Source organism: Pleurodeles waltl, chromosome 5 (assembly GCF_031143425.1).
Source record: "Pleurodeles waltl isolate 20211129_DDA chromosome 5, aPleWal1.hap1.20221129, whole genome shotgun sequence".
In the NCBI taxonomy this organism is placed as follows: Eukaryota; Metazoa; Chordata; class Amphibia; order Caudata; family Salamandridae; genus Pleurodeles; species Pleurodeles waltl.
Window position 1 is genome coordinate 1,732,640,767 of NC_090444.1, and position 25,126 is coordinate 1,732,665,892.

The window sequence follows — 25,126 nt, forward strand, 5'->3', positions numbered from 1 at the left end:
GTTTCCTGTAGGAGAAATACCTGCACCTGTGCAGATTCTAACCAGTTTACCACAGTGCAGAATTTTGCGTTGTTATAAGCCCCATTGTGATTACAGGAGTCTATTCCTAATTTAATTCCCATCCTCTCGCAAGATGCTGAACTTTGTTGCCTTGCCCCATTGTCCTGATACTTTGATTTTAACTAAGTTTTTGCCTTGTGTTTTCTCTTCCAATAAATAGTTAATCTGGTTAAGTGTCACCTGATTTTTTTGTACAATCTCCTTCTTAATTCCCCCACCCCCTGGTAATCCCCCCTCTTGCCCCTGCCTTCCCCCCCTGTGCACCCTCCTCTCTTGCCCCTCTCCCTTTTACTCGGCGAGGTCCTTCCCGTCTTGGCCTCTCCCACCCTCCTGCCCCGCCTAGTGCCCCACCACTGGTGCCCCAACTATCGCACCCCCCCAACAACCCTGAATTGAGTGCACTGACTTAGCACTCCGGGAGCCTGGCCCCAAAGGATACGCATTACTGCGAGCGGTAACAATTGCGAAACAAAAAGAGAGAGAGAAAGAGAAAAGAAACAATAAAAAAAGAGGAAAAAAAAGGGAGAATAAACCCCTAAATAGTCGCTACTGTCCCCACATAGTCTATTTCTTGCCCTTTATGGGTATATGTCATTACAAATGTCATTGTAAAGAAGTTAAAAAGTCTTTGGCTTCTTGATCTCGTTGAAAAATATGCATTTTGCCATTACTCAGAACTTTCCACTTAGCTACTTGAACGATTCAGGCTTGTGTTCCAAATTTTTTGAAGTCATCAATCAGTCCCACAAATTCACATCGTCATTTGGCTGCTGAGGTCGACATGTCTGAAAACACGCGGAAGCTGAATAGATCTCCTGACCCAAAGAGCTCCTTTTTGATTGCCTGTGAGAGGATTTACTCTTTAATCCTGGAATCCCCAAGATTAACTAAAATAGTACGAGGATATTTTGAATTAGTGGAGCGCACAAATGGTACCCTATGTGCACGCATTATGGAGAGATCCAGATCTGACTTGGCGGTCTCCGGGAGAATAGTTTTACGTATGAGGTCAGAGACCACCCTAGTGACTGATGGTGTGCAAGATAAACTCATGAGAAGTATCAGGAACTGTTATGAGGGAATTACCTGCAAGATAGTCTGTTGTGTAGCCATTTTAGCCATAGCTTTATACATGTTATTTTAATAATCCAGGCCTGCCGTTATGCACTTTACCCTAGATATACAGTATCTTATTCTGCTTCATTTTATTATTGTAACATTAGTCACACTTTGTGGTCTTGTTTTGAATTCTCTATCTGGTTGTTCCTCGCCTAGGACAAGCACTACGTTCTTATAATAGTCACTCTGCACTTTCTTCAAGGCTGCAGTGCAGATAGGTTGGCAACAAAAGTGCTATGCTTTGGCTCCAGTATTCACAGAAACACATACACTCTTACGTGGAGAGCTTTTCTCAGAACATCAGCTGTTTTATTATAAAACACAATTTCACCTCATACACGTTAGAGGCATATTCCATCCAGATGACCACGACTGTATGCAGATTGCTGACTGCTTCGCTACAGCTGCTTATTTAGACTACCTGCTTCCTGGCCCATGTGGGAAAGGAGTCTACCTAGACCACAGGCCTCCTTGCTCAGGTATGAGGGATGACGTCTTCCCAGGGGAGATTTAGAATTGAACATGCTGTGGTCTAACTTAGCTTAGGTAGGAAATATATTCACAAACCATAGTGACAGCATGGTAGGGTTATTCTTGTGTTTTACTCTCCTCGTCACAGTTTTATCTCTTTAGTTTCATCGTCCTAGTTATTGCAATACATGCTTTATTATCTAAGATAAAGTTATTTCAATAAAACCTTATTGAACTATATCCTGCCTCTGATTTTCTTGGCCTTTGGGAGACTAATGTAACTGAGAGAAATGGATGAGACCTGAGTGACCACGATTCCCTGAGGAGTCACCTATGTCATGCGCATGTTTGCCACAATCATCTCTGTCCTTGGGTGGCACTGCTAGTTAGCCGGTAACAGCCCAGGTTAGGCTGGCAGGTGTCACCTGGTGCGGGATCAGACTCAGTCCCCCACAGTACAGGTGATTCTGCCGCCTAAATCCAGTAGTCTTATTAGAATAATGACAACCTACGTGACAGTCCATGGAGGACAACTCACAGAAGCCTTCCAAGGGAGGAAAGGAGTCTGCCAGGGTTGTTTTGTCTCTGATGGCCATTGACTGGATCATGAAGACATCCAAAGCAAGGAGAAGAATTGGGATACAGTGGACACCTTGGAAGCTGCTTGACGACCAGGACTTTGTAGATGACTTGACCCTACTCTCCCATACCCATCTGTAGATGCATGAGAAGGCAGCCAATGTAGCTGCCACATCAGTACAACTTAGCCTCAACATCTAGAGGGAAAAACCAAGACCCTGAAGGCTAACCTGGCCAGCAAAACTGCAGTCACTCTTGCAGGGGATACACTGAAAGAGGTTGATGCTTTCACCTTCCTGGACAGTGTCATAAACAAGCAGGGCAACAGAGAATGCTTCATTGAGAAGAATCTGATGCATTATCATCGATGCATTAGATTTCTTGTGCCTGCCGCACATCCCTTAATGAAGCCATGGATGAACTGTCTTTACAATACAGAGCTCCATGGAGCACATTGTCATGAGAAGATGCTGGGGCTGGCTAAGTGTCACCCTCCGCAAGCCCATATCAAGCACCATCAGGAAAGCCCAGCCCTGTAACCTTCATGAGAAAAGGAGAAGGCCAGGAAAACCTGATGCAAAGGCCCAGAGGCAGACTGCAAGGAGATTGGTTACACCTAGAGTCAAATTGAAAAAAAAGCCCAGTGCAGAGATGTATGGAGAGTCATGGCTGATGGCCTATACCCCTAGAAAGGCAGTAGGCATAAGTAAGTAAGTCATTGGATGCAGCTTCAGGCTGCCCAGTAGAGACTGCTGAGTTCCAAAAAAGAGACTTAGGTCCTAATTTAGAGTTTTGCAGACAGGGACTCTGGTTCACGACTACTTATCTGCCAAATCTTAGGTCCTCCTGCCTCATTTATAGAGAGACATACCTTAAGCTTTCCATTGATGGAGCCACTGTTGACTTTATCGATGGAAGATTTACTCCGACAGCCCAACTGAGCAGAGACCTTTGGAGGAAGGACATTACAGGACCTTCTCTATTGAAGGAAAATCCTGGGTGTAATGGACAGACAACAAAATGTTCATATTGCCTGGAAGGAAACTCCAAGCATTTTGGGATTATTTTTTATTTGTTTATCAGGAATAAACTACCGCTTTGGGAGTTTGTTTATGAAAAACATCAACTTTGAAAAAGTTTGGTAAGTGTCCATTAAAACCGACGGTGGCCACTCAAACTTTTTGCCATTGAATGAAACTGAGTCATAACCCTGAAACAATTTTTCTGGGGAAGGAATCCCTGTCTGATCCTGACTAGAGGAAGGGAGAGTTTTATGGGAAGAAACTCTATGGCTTTTTCCAGTCAAAGTGCTTTGAGTGCTACCAGCTTGGGCCTTGAAAGAAGAATGCCATCTGCTCCCACAGAAAGCAGCCCCCACTCATGGGCCTATCCCAGGTATTGCCAATATAATGCTAGGGGAGGAGGTTGCCACAGTTAGTCTGGGCGGGAGACTGCAGATGTTACTCTAGTATTCTAGAGCGACTGCAAGATGGTGCGTCAGGTTCACAAATGTTGGTGTGGAGCTTTTTGGAGGTCTTCATGAGAATCTTGAGTGTGTGGACGCAGGAGCTAGAGAATGTATTCACTTTGTGAAGCAGAGTGGGATGGTTGTCAATTACTGCTCAGAGGTTCTTTGTGTGGGTTGCCGGTGGGTGGGCACCAGGGCACCCACCTATTATAATGAGAGGCCCAGGGAATTGAGTCCCTAGGCTAAAATAGGCTTGGGGTTTGCAGCCCATCTTTAAATACTACCCATCCCTGGGGGGCGGGTCATGCCCTGGGGTAACTATACCTCATGCCTTTGCCATGCTGTTTTTTGCTCAAACATTTTACTGCAAATATTACATTGATATTATCAGTGATGTTATCTAAGATGTCATGAGTGCTGTAATATGTGAGATAATTAGTGCATGGCGAGGGTGTGAGTTATAGTTACCTTAGGGCACAAGTTATAGTTACTTGAAATAACTCTAAATATAACAGGTGAATTTCTATGCTTTTGTATGTTTAAAATGTTAGCGTAACTATAACATTTCTTTAACCTTTGGTTTTCTAAGGGAATTTCTATGTTTCTTTTAAACTCCATTATCTAACAATAACGCCCCTGTAACCTTTGTTTTTTTCTGTGAGTTTCTATGGTATTTTTAATAAAATAATTTTAATTGCTATACTTTTTATTGATAACCACCGACCAACCACTTGCAGCCAACCCCCCTTGAGCCACTCAATACCGCACCACTTACAATGAGAAATATTCTGACAAGTTGAAAAAAAATGTAATTGACAATTAAAAAGATTGAGATCACCTTTCTGTATGAACCTTAAATATTTGAAGTTGAAAAGAATGTAATGCTGAGAAATGACAAATGACACACCTAGACTGGAACTTTCAACCTTCTGTGGGAGACCTTAGCCACTAAGCCACAGTTGACTTCTTGGAACATAGGGGCATATTTATTAGGAGTGGTGCAGCGCAGGCGCTGTCCCAAAATTGGCAGTGCCACATTGCATAACTTCTAAAACGGAGGAATGCGCCATATTTGAAAGAATCCGGCACGTTCCTGTCTTTCTCCCTGCACCAACCCCACACCCAAGTGCAATGGTGCAAGGTTGGTTGCGTTGCAGGGGAGATTGTTTTTGTTTAGGAAGGGAAACCTTCCTCCACAAAAACAACCTTTAATGGTGATTTGCTCATTCTGCAGCACACATAGAAAGAGAAAAAATGAGGAGAAATGAAAGCATTTCTCCCTGTTGAGCCATGCTAATGCCACCCTTAGGGTGGCATTAGATTTTGGCCTCAGGTTTACGAATTCTTGTAAATCCAGGATAGCGTCGAAATGCAATGAGTGTTGCTGTGGAACGCCTACAGCAACACCCATTGCATGCCCCATACACGAAAAGTGTTGCATGTTAAGGGGGCAGTATTTACAAGATGACGTTAAGCCACAAAAAGTGGCTTACCGGCACCTTGTAAATATGGCACAGTGCACAGCGCCACCAGAACGTCACAAATAGTGATGCTTCTGTGGCTCTAGGGGCTTGCGGATATGCTTCACAGTGTCCAGACATCTCTATGACATTCAATCTAAAGACAGTAATGGGAAAAAGATGTAAATGTTCCATCACCAGAAATGTTTAATATTCAAAACACTAGTAAATAAACAGGCACAGTACCATGAGATACCAGGATATGAACCTTGAACCTACTGAGTGACTGTCAAAGAGCTTTATCAGTAGGCCAGAGATCACTTTGTTATGCTGTGCATCAAAAGGTAACTATAACATTCCAAGCATATATCTTGCTGGGGTGTCACTTTTAAATCACTGTATGGTGAAACCATTGCACTAAAATCTCCCTCTCTCTCTCTCTCTCTCTCTCTCTCTCTCTCTCTTCCATCCCATTATGAATGTGATAGGACCGGGCGGGGGAGCCTCAAAGCCCTCACAATCCTAGCCTGTTCCCTGGCTCCTGCAGGAGCCTACAGTGCTCCTGCTTGCAGGGAGTTGATTTAAATAGCAGCTCCCTGCGTGTGGGAACAATGTTTTCATCTCTTTCCCTGCACACATGTTAGTGTGTAGGGAAAGACATGAAAATTCTGCTTTTAGCAAGCAAGAGCTTTTTGACAGCTCAACCTTGCTGAAAGCAGACTTATGTTTGCTTTTTCTTAGTGGTAGCTTTCAGCTCCTGCCAAGCAACACCAAACAGCTACCTCCTGGGGGTGAGTACCCTGGGAGGCACTAGGAGCGGACCCTGAGTTGTGGTGATCACCATGGCCATCTATGGCTCCAAGAGTAGGCAGCACAGCCCCTCTCCATGTTTTCAGTTTTGCCCCGGGGAGGTGGTGCTCCCCAGGGCATGGGGGTTCTGCATTTCCCCCCTTATATTTGTTTCCTATTTTGACCCAGGGAGGTAGTGGTCCCTGGGGAATGGGGGGCAGCACAGCCACCACATACTAACTAAAAATAGCCTCAGGTAGGTAACAGTATCCAGGGGACAGGGGTCCATAGGACCCCCTCTTATATTTTTATTGTATGTTGCCCCTGGGGAGATAGTGGTCCCTGGGGCACAGGGGGGTGCTGCAAGGACCACCTCTACATACTTTGAGGTGGTAGTGGAGATTCATCAAATGGCGCCAAAGATATAGCCAAGTCAAAAAATGCTTTTTCTATGGAAATTAGGTTGTAACTATAACTACCTATTGGTGGCCACCGGTAATAAAAAAAAGGTTACAGGGACACTATAGTTAAGTTCATATTTAATTGATGTCATCAGTGATGTCACTGACCATGTCATAAGTGATGTAATATGTGAGGTCATAAGTAGTGCATTGCGGGGGTGTAAGTTATAGTTAGCTCATGTAACTATAACTGCTAAATATTCATAGTTTTGTGAGTGTAATATCTGAACCTAACTTTATTGCCCCTGTAACCTTTACTTTTTTAGTGAACTTCTAGGTTTTTTTAATTCTATTTCCTAACTATTAATGTCCCTGTAGCCTCTGATTTTCTTGTGAATTTCTATGTCTTTTTAAATTTTATTTCAGAACTATAAGGTCCCTGTAATCTTTATTTTTTTGTGGTATTTCATAACTATAACGTCCATGGAACTTTTTAGTGAGTGGGCGTGTGAGTGATTTTTGGGGTGTGTGAATGGGTGTGCAAGTGGCTGTCGGGGTCTGTGAGTTGGTGTGCGAGTGGTTATCTGGATCAGTGAGTGCGTGTCTGAGTGGCTGTATGGTTGAGTGAGCGGGTGCGGAGGTGGATGTGTTGGTGTTTGAGAGGCTGTGTGAGTGGCTATATAGATTTGTGAGTGGGTGCCTGTATGGGACTGTGAGTGGGTGCGTGAGTGGCTGTATGGATGTGTGAGTGGGTGTTTGAGTGGCAATATGGTTAGGCGAGTGGGTGTTTGAATGGCTGGATGCCTGCACGGGGTTGACTGCAGGGACTGGCTGCAGGTGAATTTCTATGGTTTTGTGTGTGAATTCAGAACCTAATTATAGCGCCCCTGTAAACTTTGGTTAAATTCCTTCCCTACTTTGTTTTCATTGGAAGTGTATTGTAATATAAGTGGTCGTTCCCTGTGTGCTGCCTGAATTACTTCTGGACTGGGCTGCAATTGAGCCTGAATAGTTAAGCCTGTATTGACACTGTTATGGGAATGGTAAACTTAGAAGTGCAGGTTTTGAATTGAAGTGTTCTTACTCGATTGTTGGTTTGTGTTTTTTGTTACCATGTCCAACCCTAAACTCCTCCTTAATTTTCCCTTAACCTACCCATTTTAGTAATTATTCTCTATGTTCCCACTACTCCACTGGTCCCCCCTTACATTTACTAAGAAAATGCATACTTGCCTATGCGACCATGGCAGAGATGCCATACAGAGAAGATAGGAGAGGTAGGGGTAGAGAACTCCACCTATAGGTTAATGAACTGCATATTGTAGTAGGTAATAGTACTACTGGAGTTTGTGAATCAGACCCATGGTTATTCTGTTGCCTTTTACAAATTTGTCCTTGTCCCCACGAAATCATAAGTATTTCCATAGCCCCATATGGTTATGCGAGATACATAAAAGCTGTTAACATGACATAACATATTGCTTTGAGCATATTAACTGTTTGAGCTTAGCTTGCAAATCACACCTTTTCTTTCTTTTTTCAGCTATCCAAGAAATATGGCTCTGTTTTCAGCATCCAATTGGGTGTGAAGAAAATGGTGGTGCTCTCAGGTTACGAGACGGTGAAAGATGCTCTTGTGCATCATGCCTTAGAGTTTGGAGAAAGGGCACATGTTCCAATTTTGGAAGACATAAATAAAGGTTTCGGTATGTATTTTCTGACCATTTTTTTAAAAATTAGATTGTTGAAGTAAAATGGCTTGACTGTTCAACTCAAATGATAACCCTAGAGCAATGACATCTGGAATTTGGATCAGTAATACATAAAATAGGACTAGAGGTTAGAAATTACCAAATTATTTTGCAATGTAATGAGCTGTTATGTATTTGTTCTGCAATTTATTTTCTGTTTTACATAGTACAAACAAGACCGAAAGAGTACCAGAATTCCTTACTTATTGCCAGGGTAAAGGTGGTGGTGATTATGATACATAAACTACACATGGTAGTTGCAAAAGATGTAGGAAACACCATAACAATGTTATCTCAAAATGAGACAAGGAACAGCAATATATTTATACTGTATTCAGGTTCGAAATATTTATTACATGAAAGATCATGAGGTAACAGTTGAAAGGTAGCAATATGCATAGGTACAGATAGATGAAAATGTTTTGCTGTGAGGGAGGGAGTTAAGAGCTTGATTTAGCCTTTGGCAGACAGTATACTTTCTGTGAGGTGACAGAATACTTTGCTCTGTCACCCCCACAGACCTCCCATTAGCCAAATTTTGAAATGTTCATCTGACCCACAAACATCTCTAAACATTGGTAGGAACCACCACCACGGTGGTTCCTGAAAATGTTTTTAAGGTTTGATGGAAAACCCCATCGAACACGAATGGAGTTCATCAAACTTGTACAATGTTCTACATTTTTCTAAAACAAACTACCAAAGTCAGAATTTGGTATTGCAAAATATAAAAATTATGAACTCCACACCATGTAAGTTGTCTTCTGTGGTGTGGGGTAATTATGTTTACTTTACTGTCCCTCACCACCAAGTTCAGAAAGGAAAAAACATAACATCCACTGTAATAGGGCGATGGTGTTATGTGTAAGCCTCTGATGGCCAGTACTTTGTCGGGCAATCTGAGTAGTATGTTGGTGACAGAACTGAAGTAGGCTCCATAATTGACATACTTAAAGTCCACCTGCCTGCAAATTGGGCAGGCGTGCCTTCAGTTTGGTGGACAGAGTACTCCCCTCACTGTTTCAGCAAAGTACTCTCTACTCCAAACTTTAAATCAAGCCTAAAGTCTATTTAGATAAGATGCCCAGTTGTTGACACTATACATATATACAAATCCAGTGATTTCCCTAGATTGCCAATAGGGTACAGTGCACTAGAGAAAAAGCTCAGTCAGTGTAACAGATATATTGTTTCACTTGTGAGGGAATACCATTTTGCTGATCAAATAGTTATATAAGAGTCAAGGAGAAGCCTTCATCTCACTTCTGAAGACTTGGCAAGATGCATTCATCCTGATTATCAGGGGGATACAGTTCCACACCTTAGAAATACTGCAGAAGAGTTAATTTCTTTCTACACATTGTGATTTCAAGCATGGTTGTGTCTGAGCTCCTAAATTATTACTATCAACTTGAGATAACCAGTTTCTTATGAAGAGTGTTGTCAATAATAGACACAAAATAAATGAATTGATATTTAAATTGAATGCAGTGTCGCTGAAACATATTTCTCTGTGATGTTAATAGCTTATTAAAAAAAGCTTTACATGTAGGATCTTTTTACGAGGTCAATGTAATTTCAGATTCACCTCAGACTGTTTCCAGCAAACTTGGTATTTATAAAAAATGCATGGACACTACAGTCTCTGTAATTCCTCTACCCTGAAGATTTTGCTGGCTAGAAGCTGGCGAAATCCACAGGTGGGAGTGGTACAGAAAGTAAGGGATTACCACAGAAATTAGGTGTAGTACTAACTGCCATGAATTGGCTGTAGGAGCAACCTCACTGCAATTTCCTATTTCTACAGGCACACTGAAGATTACATTTATAATCCCATGGTACATTTAACTTCCAAAATTACCGGGGTTCAGATTTAGGGTGAAAAGTGTGAGACATTATTTTTGTGGGATTTAACATGCAGCCCAAATGGATTTAAGGAAAGCATTTGTTTTAAACTGTTTGACTAAGCCGCTGGGTGTGGTTATTCGTGGCCTTTCACAACATATACCATTAGAGTATGCCTGAGTTTATGTGATATTTCTCTAGTCATCTGCTCAGGAAGTATTCCAATATATTTTGCCATTTCTTTACTATCCAATTGTGGTTGTCTCCCCCTCCCAACACTTACATGCCAAAATGGTGGCAAAGTTGAGTAAGCCTTTGGATTGTCTGGGTTATAGATCGTGTCAATGCTAACAAAGTATGGGACTCTTTATCTATACCTGCTCTTCCTCTTTTCCTTTCCCTACTTTGTGCCTTATCTGCTTCAGCTGTCACAAGTCTTTGGGAGCAGAAAATGTCACTGCTGCCTAAGCTAGACTTTGAATCATGCTAAAGACTGATAGCAACTCAGTTGAACAATGGTTGTACAATTTCTGTATGGGAAGCACATCAAGTACTATAACTTGAATAATGTGTTCTTAGCTCTTCTTGGCGGAGGGCACCATTGACTACTCTAAGCCCTCATATGGTGATATGCAGATGTGTCTCTTCATGAGCTGGCTGAACTAGCCTAATTTGTACCCATAGCTAGTTGAGTTTTTTTAGAACAGGTACAAGAGACCTGCTTGTGAAATGACTTGACATATATATATATATATATATATATATATATATATATATATATATATATATATATATATATATATATATATGTATATATATATGTATATATATCTATAAGAACAATTTGTAAACACTATGACATTCATTCTGGCCCATGTAGTGTAGCATTACTGTCTGGATTGGTCTGAAACTCCATTACATTTGCAAGAACTAGTTACGAGCAAGGGTGAGTTTGTCAAGACTAGAGACAATTCCTCTGAAAATTCCTTGTGGCAAACACCAGGAGTAAATAAAAAATAAAAAAGAAAATCAGAAAATAAAGCTCAAGTTTTAATTCCAGAACTTAAAAACAGACAGAACCTTGTGACTACTGGTTATTAACAGAATAATAAAATGCAGCAAAATCTCCCAAAAGTCAATCATCAAAAGGGGGCTGAAGTAAAATTGACCAATATCTTGATGGTCACTTTCTCGTAAAAAACAAAAAGCGAAACATTTCCCAAGCTAAGATGTGCCACATCCTAAACTATCTACCCTTCACCTCCCACCAGTTATAGGTTGTGAATTTTGAAATAACATAACTTTCTTACATTACATTTTAGAAATAGTATTCAGGATTACTAATGAATCAGTATATGAACATTTTCTGGTAATTCTAATCATGAAGGCTGTTGGGCTTGTGTTTTTTCTCTTGTGTTTTGTGTTTTCATGGTACTAGTATGGCCATGCATATGTGGCAACAGAATTACATCAAATCTAGCAGAATGTTAGCACTTTACTCCGGAAGTGTGCTTTTCATTATTGGGTGGAAATTTGTTTTGCTGTTTTTTTAAACATTTGCGTTCAACTAGGTGCTTTGGTGGTCATAAAGGGGTTAAAACAGTAGGCATATGTGAGCTGTTGGTGTTCAGGTGTGCTATGATTTTCCACTTTAAAGGAGACTAGTCAATCCTGATTAGTTTGCCACAACCTGATCATTGGGCCATGTGGGGAGTCCATTTTGTGGCAGCGAACAAAGAAGTCTGCCCCATTGAATGCCTATTTGTGAGGGTCAAAAAAGAAGCACAGAGGAAAGGTGAAAACATATTTTAGTCACGATAAAAGTCATTTTTCAATGGTACCCTACTAATTGTAGGAATTGCAGTTTAATCTAAGATGGTTTTATCTTGTAAAAAATGGTGATCCTCTGCTGGGAATGTATGAACCATGTTTGAGAGGAAAAATGTTTCTCTCATCTATCTATCTATCTATCTATCTATCTATCTATCTATCTATCTATCTATCTATCTATCTATCTATCTATCTATCTAAATATATGTATATAAATATATAAATAGATAGATAGCTAGATAGAGAGAACTAAAAAACAAAGGTTACGGGGACATTAGAGTTAGGTTTGCATTTTATATGCAGAAGCCATGTAAATTCAGCAGTTATAGTTGTAGTTATGTTAAGTAGCTATAATTCATGCCCTAAAATAACTATAACTTATGGTCCCACCATGCACAGCTTTAACATCAATAATTTAACAGCAAATGTTGCAGAGATATTCTCAAGGATGTCATAGAAGATGTAATGAGTTATTTAATATGTGGGAAGTGCATGGTGAGTGCATATTTAACTAAGAATTGCATTAATTTGTGAAACACTGTCAGAGAAAATGAGTTATAGGCAAATGCGTTTAGATGCATTTAGAAAATGTTCAGGTTGTTCGCGTTCACGTTGAAAATTTTTGGTACCTTACCAGGAAAACATTAATCTGTAAAGACTGCATTAAACTACGTATATTACTCTTCATTCCATTTCCGTCCAAAATTTTGTGAAAACGATAACATCAATATGACGGAAAGAGTGCGAGATCATACCTAAAAAGTATGTGGCAGTCTAGTCATTATTATTTTAACAGGTGGTGGGAAATGGGGTTTGCCCTTATCAATGGCACTCTAAACTTAAAATCTCTATAACCAAGTGGGAGGCTCCGGCCGAAACATGTCACCATGTTTGCATTATTGCACTCTTTGGAGGAACTTAAAAATAAGGATTGTAAAGACTCACTTTGCTGTGCTGCCTAATTCTTTGGCCGAATTGTGGGAAAAGGGAGGCTGCCCGTACAAGTTCTGGTATGTGAAGGGGGAAACAGCATTTATAATGAAAGCTGAACAAAGGGAGGCCTTTACAACAAAGGCCTTATAACAAAAATACCTTTACACAAAAGGCTTTTGCAACAAAATTGTTTACAATGAGCAGGCCTTCACAACGGATGCCTTGTCATGGTAAGTGTAAGTATAAAATAAATATACACATATGTATATATACCTATATATATACCTATATATATATATATATTTGTAAAAGTATATATATAAATATATATATAGTATTTTTATATTTTGGTATATATATATATATATATATATATATATTCACTGAAAAACAAAGGTTATAGGGACGGTATAGCTAGGAAATAGAATTAAAAAAAAACAGAGAAATTCACAGTAAAAAAACAAAGGTTACAGGGATGCCATAGTTAGGCTCACATTTTAAAAGTGCAAAACCTTAGAAATTCACCAGTTATAGTTTGAGTTGTCTCATCTAACTATAACTCGTGCCCTGAGGTTACTATAACTCGCACCCCAGCCATGATCAGTTTTGTGTTAAACATTTTACTGCAAAATGTACATTGATATTATCAATGATGTTATCAAAGGTGCCATAATTTGTGGATAATTAGCATAGTTTCTATAGAAAAAGCTTTTTTTGCTTGCCTATATCTTTGGCACTGCTTGACAAATCTTCACAAAAGTTTACCAAAATTTTCATGTGAGCTGCTGTCTGGAAAGTTTCGGGGGTGATCCGTCAAGCGGGGGCCGAGAACAATGGAGGTGAAATTTAGAGTGTTTCCAATGTTAATTCCAATAGGAAAAATTGAACAGTGATAGTGTGAAAACCACTAGCTGGAATTGCACCAAATTTGGCAGAAAGGTAGCTCTTGGCCCAGAAAGAGCCCTCTTGTTATTTGGTGTAAATACATTCAGTAGTTTTTGAGAAATTTAAGAAAATCCAAATTTGTATATCTAGGGACACAAAGGATTTGCGACCCTCCCTATCTCATGCTGCGATATGATTTGCTGCCAACAGTTCAAACCAAGAAGTGTTGTGAGCCATTTTGGGGCTCAGCTTTAGCCGAGTCCCAGAAAAAAAGAATAAAAAATACAAAACGGGCAGGGTATGAACACCCTTACCCCTTAGCTCTGTTGCTGGGGTCCCAAAGGGAATTCCCCAGTGCAAAAAAGCATTTTAAAACTTTTTGCTGTGGAATCGCAATAGGGTTGGGAATCCATGGTAAAGATTTTAAAAAATAAAGCGTGGGCTCCCTGGATTGTTTTTAAAAAAGCCCCCAGGTTAACTAGGTCCTGGGGGCAAAAATGCTTTTGATATGTGAGAGAGGCTCGATGGCCCCCCGCCCCTGGGATCACTACCCCGGGGCACATACTAAATAATGTAAAGGCAGTACGTTTCAGACCCCCCTTCGCCCCAGGAATCACCATCTCCCCGGGGCTATGTGCATGTGGGAGGGGGGCTGTGCGGCCCCCCTCATTGAGCCACAGATGGCCTTGGGGGACCCCCACTCCCCAGGGCCAGCTCCTCCTATGTCTCGGGGTGCCCACCCCAGGGACATTGGTGCTTGTTTTGGCTTGGCTGAAGCTTTGAAGCTGCAGCCACACCAGACACTCCTCTGTTTAACAGTTGAGCTTTCATCTCTGTCCACTGCATGCATGCAAGGAACAGAGATGATATGCTTCAGCAAGCAGGGAGCTGCTGTTATAGCAGGTCTTTGTTTGCTGAAGAAATGGCACGGCAAGGTAAGCCTTGAGGCTTACCTTGCGGTGCCAGATAGCCCATAATGGCCATTTTCCTAACTAAGAATTAAAAAATAAAAATAAAATAAAATGTATATATATATATGACCAAGGGGGGCTATTGAGGGCTTCCTCACAGTCCCAGAAAGCCCAATAAAGAGCGAAAAAAAATTAAAAAAAACATTAACACACTGAACATTCAGGGTTCGAGTCCAGCTGGACTCGCTTCCCTCTTTTTTTCTCTTTAAACGTACAAATTATTTTATTTATTAACCATGACAGACACATTTTTATTTTAAATTGTACAGAAATATCTCATTCTAAGTATATCATACATCAAAGACTAACACACTTGCTATCTCTCTCCCTCCCATGTTCTCTCTGTCTCCCTCTCTGTCTCTCTTTCAATCAATTTCTCCCACTCACACACCCACTCAGACACTTACACACTCACTCACAGACCCACTCAGACACTCACGCACCCACTCACAGACTCACTCAGACCCTTGTACACCCACTCACAGCCCCAGTCAGACCCTCACACACCCACTCACAGACCCACTCAAATATTTACACACCCACGCACTCTCATACACCCACTCAGAGACCCACTGACAGCCTCATGCACCCCCTCACAGACCCGCAGACACATTGAGGCTTCCACTAAAACAATGATGTATGCACTCTCACATCCAGACTGACACTCTCACAGCCACTCTCATGCCAGATAACCCTCCCATATCTATACAAAAACATAGGTAACTATAACTTGCGCCCCTGCCATGCACAGTTTATTTGTCAAAAATGTAACTGCAAAATGTTATATTGATTAAGGGTGGGTGGTAAACTCCGCATCGCTGGCAGAGTTAACTGAGTTTTTGGCACTCCGTGCTCCTCTTGGAGAGTTTGGCCAAAAACCCTGCTTGCCCCGGAGCGTTGCGGAGCTCACTGCACTAGTTGTTTTGGGCCACAAAGTGCAAGCACAGTTTCTGTGTAGTCCATAACTAGTCTGCAGCCCATTTATGGGCCACACAGCACAAACACAGACAATCTGCACTTGCGCTGTGTTGCCTAAAACTGGGCTGCATGACAAATTCTTCTGGTCAGCATGAACCTGCTGCTGATGGGCTGCTGTGGATACATTGTTTTCCCGCCACAATCAGAAGACGCCAGCTCCGACAGGGTGATTTGCGTGGTCCTCCTTGTGAAGAATTAGGTTCTTTTTTAGATACTTTCAACAAGCAGATTGGGCTGCTTTGGTTACATTGTTTCCCTGCTGAAGTCTGAAGATGCTTGCTCCGAAAGGGCGAATAGCGGAGATTGAAGGCTCCTCTTGTGGTGAAGACTAAGGCATCCCATTTTACTGGATAATAACATAAAACACATGTAAGCTGCCAGATACACAAGTATTTCTGTCTTGCTATGTCCTGATGGGGCCAATAATTTGCCAGGACGACACGCGGCGACATATATATTGAGGAGTTTTTTAAAAATACAAAATTATTTCTACTTAAAGGGATTGAGCCGCATAGGACAATAACAGACTCTCCATATCTGGTTCCAACTACCTCAGTACTTTGTGGACTGGGCTTTATGGGACTACTTTATAGCCACTTTCTTCAAATAACGGAGGAAGATTGAAGGACGGTGGTGAATCCACCACACATTTTTTATATATTTTTAGGGGATATATATATGTATGTCCTTATTTGGTGCTGTATCTTTAAAAGTGCTCCTTTTGAGAAATGTATTTTGAAGAGTAAGATTGTGTAAGACCAAAATAAATTGTGCATAGTCATCCTAGATGAAAAGAAATACATATTTTCCAGTGATTAATTTAGGTTTTCACTGAAGTGATAATATTGTGTGTATTTTTCCCCATTTTTTGCCATTTTGTATGTAGTATGGTTTATAGCCCAGGCTTAGTGGGGGTACAAGGGCTTTCCCTGTTTGATAAGATTGAGGGGTTGCACCAGTGCCAACTCCGGATCTAGGCCTCCCTCCTTTCACTGTCCTCAGCAGCCTGGGCGCAGAGGGAGGCAGAGAGCCAGGCCGCTGGCAACGGGAACTGTGCCTAGTCCCAGCAGGTAAGACTCTTGTTTCACTCTCTATTCTATGTGCAGAAGGGGTCCGGTACTAGGCATGGAAGGATTTGCATATGGGGGGAGGGGTCTGTGCTTATGAAAAAGGAAACTTGCAGTCAGAGTTCCACTTGAAGAGAACCTCTCTCCCCAGCATCCCTGGGAAAGGAAGTGGTGTTATGGGGTATGGTGCTGAGGTCAGCAGTGAGAGCATCAGCTGCTGCGTGGTAGTCGGGCAGCCCCCACCAGCTAGAGATGTGTGTGGCATGAGAGAGTGCCTTAGAGCCCAGTGGCAGGCAGGGCTGGGCACTTTGTGAAAATACCAGGCTGTTGACTAGGTAGGTCCTCAAGAAAGGGCAGTCTGAGGCTTTGTGTAAGTGCAGATGAAGGGATTACAAGTCTGGTGAAAGACAGGGGGTGTGCTTGGCCCTCCATAGCAAGTTTGTGAAGGAGGGCAGTTGGTGAAAGAAAGTGTGGAGACCTGCGCCCGAGCTGGGAAGCGATAAGCAGGGTTGGGCCGTCTGACCCTGCTTAGCGCTTCCGAGATAGGGCGTATAAGCCAGGGTGGTAGCTAGCCACAAGCAGGCGGCACCCTGCGCATGTGGAACTCTACAGAATTACACAGAGTTTTTTAAAAACTCTACAGAATTCCACAGAATAGAATTTCGTGTGCTCCACCCAGGCCTAATATTGATATTATCAATGATGATATTAAAGATTTCATGAGTGCTGTAAATTGTGGGGTAATTAGCAGTGCATGGGGAGGGCATGAGTTATGGTTACCTTCGGCCACAAGCTATATTTAATTGAGATAACTCTAACTATAACAGGTGAATTTCTATGGTTTTGTACGTTTAAAATGTGAGCCTAACTATAATGTCCCCATAACCTTTGTTTTTTCAGTGAATTTCCATGCTTTTTTAATGTAAAATTGTTGTAATGAATAAAGTAAGAAAGTAGTATGTTCCTACTCCCCTCCACCCTTAGAATGTTAGTACATTCCATCAGCTGCTGGAGAGCTTGACTTAGAATGTTGGACAGAAGAAAAGTGGAAACGATCGATGTTGGCTGGAGGAATTGAAGGTGGAGCAGTGGAGACTTGAATAAAGGTGTCAACTTTGATGGAGAATCTGTCATATTTATAACAAAAGTAATTTTCACTACCATATGTTAATCCATCCAGTGTTGTGCAAGGCCTATGGCTGTGCGCTGCGGTGGTTGACCCCCCATAACCACCGAACCTTGCACCGGCACGGACAAACACTGTGCTTGGTGTGGTTGCCCGCGGGGCCTGGCCTGCGGCCAGTCCCTTCAGCGAACCCCCCTGGCCACCTAACTCAATGCTCCACATGACCTTTGGCCAATTTTAGCACTGGGTACTGAATTTCCTGGGGCCCTTTACCATTCCATGGGGGGCTGCGTGACCCCCCCGGCCAATTTCTATCCCTGTGACACCATCCTCCAGGGCCCGGCCTTATGGATTTTTTTTTATTGGGGTGGGAGGGCACGCAGTTCCCCTCCCCTGGCCGATTTCATTCTTGGGGACCCCATCAACCGGGGCCTGGTGTTAAAATATTAATTTTTGTTTGTGGAGGGGTACCCCCCCTGCCTGTGCCAATTTAGGCCCCAGGGATCTCATCCCCCAGGGCGCAGTCTTCATATATTATTTATTTATTATTTATCTTGGCTCCGAGAAGCACATGCCCTGGGATCTGGCTTAAACATTTATATATTTTTTTGGGGGAGGGGGCTCCCCAGGCCGATCTTGGCCCCCGGAACCCCATCCCCCATGGCTCGGCCATTTCATCTGGGTGCTCCCCAAAATCACAATGGTTGGGGGCCATGGAGGGAGCCTGAGGGCCCCCATGGTCCCAGCTGGCTTCCCACCTCCTGTCATAGCCAGCAATGCTGTCACAGAGAGGGAGCTGTTAAAGATGCAGCTCCCTCTCTGTGAAAGCAATAGTTTCCTATGTTTCTCTGCCTATACCTATGCAGGCAGGTAAACAGAGGAAACCCCCGCTTCCAGCAAGTGACGCCTGTCAAAGCTCCCACCAAGTCAGAACAAACTTCTATGTCCTGAGGCTGGGCACCCCGGGACAGAGCAGGAGCCGGCCCTGGGGGGTGGCGGTCTCCAGGAACATTATTGGCTCCATGAGGTGGGCTGTGTTGCCCCCTCCAATGTTTTATTTGTACTGGGGAGGTGGTGGTCCCTGGGGCTCTGGGAGTCCGCAACAGACCCCCCATATTTCTTTTATTGTAGTCCTGGGGAGGTGGCTGCCCTGGGGCTGCAGGGGGAGGCTGGTGGCCCCACCCACACTCAGAATGTCTTTGGCCCAGGGAGGTGGCAATCAACTTGACTCCAGGGGTCCGGGAGCTCCCCGTGTTGATTTAGTTTAAAGCCACAGGGAGGTATCTGTCCTTGGGGCTGCAGGTGGTCATACAGCCCATTTGCATTGATTTAGTTTAAAGCCCCGGGGAAATGGCAGTACCTGGGGATACAGGGGGGCCATCTGGACCCTTCACACATAGTGACTTTAGCCTCATGGAGGTGTCCCACCCCCAAATAAAATATTTTAATGTCCCCCGGGACCTTGCCCAACTAGGGCTGCATTTAAACAAGCACAGGGCCTGCACTTGATTTTTCAAAAACAATGTTGGCATATCCACCGCGCCTCCAGACAAAAATAAAAAAAAATGCTTTTTTGATCTAGGGGGGTGTCCCTTTGGGACCTCAGCACCAGAGCTAAGGGGTCAGAGTGCCCTTACCATGGTCCCTTCTCTTTTTTTTATGTTTTCTTCTGGGACTTGGCTGAAGCCAAGTCCCAAGATGGCTGCCAACACTTCTTTGTTGAAGTGTTGGCAGCCATTCAGCTCTCAGCACAAGATCAGAAGGGTTCATGGAGCTTTCGCATCCCTAGATATACAAATGTTGTTTTCTTTAATTTCTCAAAAACTACTGAACAGACTTACACCAAATAACAAAATAACAACAAGATCACTTTCTGGAGCAAGAGCTAGCTTTCTGCTAAGTTTGGTGTAATTCCGTCCAGTGGTTTGGCGCCATTCCTCTTCAAAATCACTATGGAAAAATGCATGGGGAAAAGCGTTTTGGGACCCCCCCTTTCCTCATCCCGCATGTGATCACCCCCAAACTTTCCAGACCGACGCTGACGTTAGCGTTGTATTGCTTTAGACAATTTTGTGAAGAAACTGGCACCAAATTTATTAGCAAAACAAAAGCAAAATAATTCTATAGAAACTAGATCCTACTATAACCAGCTGGGAGCAACCACTACTAGGTTTTATATATATATATATATATATATATATATATATATACATATATCACTCCTCACGCTGCAAGCAAGGAACGTAGACTCCTGCAGAAATAAATGGCTAACAGTCCATCAATCCTTGTTGCTCATTTACAAACAGTAACCTAAAATGTTTTGCCAGTCTAGCCGCCTTGCTGAGAAAACAAGTGAAGAAACAACATGAATAAATCACTCTGGAAATGCGGTCAAAAGGAGCTAAGTATATTGCATCTTATTAATAATTAAAACACCACATAGAAAAGTTGATTAAAGGTCCAACATAATGTGAAAAACAACTTTGAAATAAGTTATTACCCTCCTTCTGTTTTACAATGATCAATTTCCACCTGTGACTATTGAAATAGAGTTCAAACCTTAGTACCTTCAATTGCCAAATATTCAATAATATTATGCCAGGGCACATTAGCAGACAGATATATGGATATATCCAGATAGTTGTTTCTGAAATATATGCAACAGCACTCTAACATGCCTTAAAGTGAGTTTCTGTGATACACAGTGGGCATCTACAAATAAATAAAAAAACACAATATACCTCAAATGGTGCAATAACACAATATACAAATTATTCAGTATCTAAAAACTGTATGGCCTAATTCTTAGGATGAATCCATTCATATTAAAATTTAGATCCCAAACCAGCCCAAGTGAACATGAACCAGAATACCTCAATGATATAATACAATTGAAATTAAATACAATAGAGTTTTTCAACATGTTTTAACTGATTAATACATTGCACCTAAGTGGGTTAAACTGGAAACCAAGATATCTTAGCTCTTTTGCTGACTACCTGGACAGGTGAATGAGAAATCCAAATTGATTGTCCAATAGATCAAGGATGCCAGGCCTTACTCCGATCACATATGCCTACACTGTAGTGAAAACATGAAACATACATCAATGCAAAATTAAAAATCATATAATATAAAACCAGACTAGTGAGTGGACTAAATGTAGAAACCATGGTCACCATGTATGATGTCATTGTCTTGTATATTGCAAGGTACCTGGCAACATCGGGTCTCAGTTACTCTCCTACATTAATGTACATTTCCCCATCCACATTTAACCCTCGTAGGTGTTTTGCTATCCAACTCCAAATTGTACCTTGATTCTAGCTGTCTTAATCTACGTACTCAATCTCCTCCCCTGTCAAGAGTAGATACCCTATCCAAAGCAAAGTATCATAATACATTTCTGTTACCAACATATACCTTCTCAAAATGTCTTGCCACTGGGTACTGTCTGTTCCTGGTTTGTACGGTGCACATGTGCTCCAGTATGCGCTTTTTCACAGACAAAGTTGTACTCCCTATGTAGAGTTTTTCACAGGGGCATACCAAAACATATATGCAGAAATCTAAGTGACATGTTTGATGTTTGTCAATGTATCTAGCTGTGTCATTCAATGGGGGGGGGCGAAAATGTCTAATGTTGGGGTTAAATGTGCATTCTTTGCATCTCCCACATATGTAGAATTCCATGACAATTTTTCCTACTGTCTTGGGTTTACTGGTGACATAATTTCTACATAGCTTGTCTTTAAGTAAACTGCCTTTACAGAATGTAACATTAGGGTAGTCCCCCACCAAGGCAAATAAAGTATCCTCTGTGCCACATATGGATTAATGCTTGTTCAATATTCTTCTAACATATTTGGCTCTGTTACTAAAGGTGGTAATAAATCTAACTACCTATGAGGTTGTCTTGTCCTGAGTTGGTCTGGGGTATAAAAGGGTTTCTCTCCTCACATCTCCAACTCTCAATTATGCTTTTTTAGAACACCTTCTTTGTACCCTCTCTCCTTGAACCTTGCAATCATTACAGTGCTCTCTTCCTCAAATGCTGTGTCAGAGCTACAGTTCCTGCATGCCCACAGAAACTCTTTATAAGGGGTACTCTGGATCAGATTTTTGGGGTGGCTGCTCTCTGCATGTAGTAGGTTATTGCCTGCTGTTCCCTTTCTATGTAATATAGATGTTAATTTACCTTCCTCTACTGTTACTTTTACATCTAGGAAGTTGACAGATTCCTTGCTTATGTTCCTGTCAGATCCCAAGTTGTAACTGTTGTTATTCAATTTAGCAAAAATGTCAAAGGTCTCCTCCATGTAGGAAATGTTATTGTGTGATTATTTAAAATCTTTACAATCAAGTGGAATCAGTTTCGACAGGAGGCGCATACATTTCCCTAAATAGGCCTATGTCAAAACAGCGATGGACCTATAAAAACTGCAACGTAAAATCTTAAACATTTTTTAATTCAAAAAGTAAGAGCTCACAAAGACACTACAAGCAGAGTAATCACTCCAAAAGGATGAAAAAGCATGTGTACAATATTTCATGATTGCTATTGATCAAAGCCCAAACGCTGAAAGAGGTAATTAGCAATACAAATTATCTTGATAAAATATAAATATTTCCAGCTAAGATGTGCAAAGCGCCACACCCAGGATGGTCAAACAATGTCGATAGGACTTTAGAAAGGCAGTGAGTTGGTAATTAGCCCTTTAAGGCTGTAGAGGATTACAGATAAACACTCTTCTGCTTAAGGGGTAGAAATCTGGACGGTCATGCTGCTCTCGCTCAGCAGCTTTTGTAACTGATAAACAAACTTCCCAAATTAAGCAGGATCAGATGGCTCCTTCAAAGAGAACATAAGTAACCTTGTCTCATTGCAAGTTCTTATGCCAAGATGTCAAAAGAGAGGTTTTAATAAAGTGAAATGTGCGTTCATCAATGCCTGGCATAGCAGATGTATGTTTTATATCCGCAGACCCTGCAATTCACAATCATGGAAAGAGAGTGCCACTTTGGGTTCATTTCCTTGATTTTGAGGGCTAATAACCTTGCAGCCATGATTTGTGTCAAGCAGGCTTTCCCAGTCGTACACATTAGATATGGTTGTGCTCACAGGTGGTGCAAGCTGTTAGTGTAAGATGCTACCACAGCCACTAGCACAGGTGTACTACTTAATTTTACTAGGTCAGTTGTCCTAGATAGTATTTTTATCTGCCTTTTCAACACAGTCTTAATGACAGTGCAAGAAAGCACCAACTTGTTTAGTTCTGTTTGATCTATTTGGAGGGAGTCGAGCACTTTAGTTAGATACTGCGACTAAGGATTCGTTTTTATGTCAAAAATGGGATGAAAGTCTGATTTCATTGTGTTGGGTGTTGGCCATAACAATCCTGTGATAACATTTCAAATAAGAGCCCGTATTGGCCCACTTCTGTACTTCCAGGCCGAGTTCTAGCCTTATCACACCGTTATGCATTGCAGTAGCTTGAATACTCTCTTATAAGCTTTAACTGTAAGCATTTTCACTAATTTAGTGAGTTGTCCTGGAAAAGCATAGTGACCATAGTTTAGCGCTGGTAAAAGGGATGCCCTGAGCACTCGTTGGATCGGTACTGCAGAGGGGCTTTCTATTAGATTGTTTAGCTGGCGTGCCCTTGTAGTTATAAATCCAGCCTTGGCTTTAATATGGCACACATGAATGAGTTTGTTCCATTGATCTTGAGGGGACCCATGTTGCAGCTGCAGTTCTAATATTTAGACGTCCCCCCAAAGGTTATTACTTTGGTCTTAGAAGTGTGCCTTCATTTTGTTTGTTATGTTGTAGTCATAAAGGGCAGTTAATGGGTTTTGAAGCCCAATTTGTGAGTGGTCTAACAAGACAATATCATCTGCATATTGTAAGAGGGTGATTTTGAGGTTCCAAATGTTTGCCGGTATCAAGTTAGCATGTCTTTAGGCCAGGGATATGTCTGCTGTGTACAGGTTAAATAGAAGTGAGGCTAAGATGCACCCTTGCTTTAGGCCATTGTCAGTGAGGATTTCCCTGCGAATGGTAGTATGTGACAGCTCAACCCTCACCCAAGTTGATGAGTAAAGTGAGAATATTGCCCTTAAAAGTTTGTTTGGAATACCCCAGCCTTGAAGCTTCCTCCATAACTGGTTTCTATCCACAGTGTTGAAAGCAGCAAAATAGTCCAAAAAACAGGCATAAAGAAGGGGCGACTAGTTGTGGCCGGGTGTATTAAATAGGAAAGAGACACTATCTTATCTGTGGTTGCGGAATTTGCTATGAAGCCTGTTTGACAAAAAGGGACAATCCAATTTGATTCCACCCAATTTTCCAACTCTTTCAGGAGAACCAAAGCAAAAACCTTGGCTTTGATGTCTAGTAGGGCGATGAAACAGTAGTTAGCTGGGTCTTACCTGTCCCCTTTCTTGTCAATTGGGTGTAGAATAGAGCCCCGCCAGCTGGTGGGTACCTCCTGAGTCTCTGAGCATGAGCAGTACAGTGTAGAAAAAGTTAACAACCACACCTCAATATCTTCCTCAAAGACTTGTGCAAGAATGCCATTAGGGCCTGGAGCACCAGTAGCCTTAATGCCATGCAAGATGGAAGAGATTTCCCTAGCAGAAAGAACTAGGCCATGGTCCAGATGTCTATCTTGCATGCAGGTTTTTACCCAGGGTCCCACCAAAGTAGCTAAGTCAGCTGCATATAGTTGATTCACATGATTTATACGGTGTGTTTGTTGATTGCATTGATTCATGGCCCATCCTGGATCCTCTTATTTTTAATGTACCTCCATAGGTCTACCTGGTTATGTTTACCTAGTAGTGAATAGATGTAAAGGCACTCCCTGTCTGCCTGTTCGCATTTTAGGGACCAGATCAGTTGTGTATGTTGTTTGGTGTGGGTCTGCAGCTTTAGCACTAGCTCCGACTTAATTGAGGAGTTTCTTGTTTTGCGGCATAGAATCTGCAGCCTACGAAGTCTCCTCTTACTCTCCATTGTGTGGCACCGAGAGAGGCGATTTGCTTACGTCTGCTGAAGAGGTGGAGGGGGGTCTACCGTCGGAAGATTGATGATTTCAGGCCATTTGCTCTGCAGATTTTCACCCGTCAGGAATGACATGGAGGTTCCCTTTAAGGCTTTCCAGATTTCCTATTTTTAGAGGAGATTGGCCCCCATTTTATTTGCTTGATTAGCTGTAGGTTTTCATCTCCCTGTGAAGTCCCCAGTGTCTTTTGGCCATACAGGCAACTTTGGTGCATATATTCAATTTTACGAGGAGAGGTAAATGGTCGCTAGCTTCAATGTAAAGAATTTCAAATATCTCCAGACACTTAATAACTTAATCCAAGGTGAAGATATAATCAAGAGTGT

General features: G+C 42.0%; 1 protein-coding gene across 1 annotated transcript in view; it reads left to right on the forward strand.

Annotated features, from left to right (window-relative positions):
- LOC138296720 (cytochrome P450 2K4-like) overlaps nt 1-25,126 on the forward strand; it is a 478,978-nt gene that overhangs the window by 18,733 nt on the left and 435,119 nt on the right. Inside the window, exon 2 of the mRNA XM_069236121.1 lies at nt 7,891-8,053. Coding sequence (XP_069092222.1) covers nt 7,891-8,053 — 163 coding nt within the window. The remainder of the gene's footprint in view (nt 1-7,890; nt 8,054-25,126) is intronic.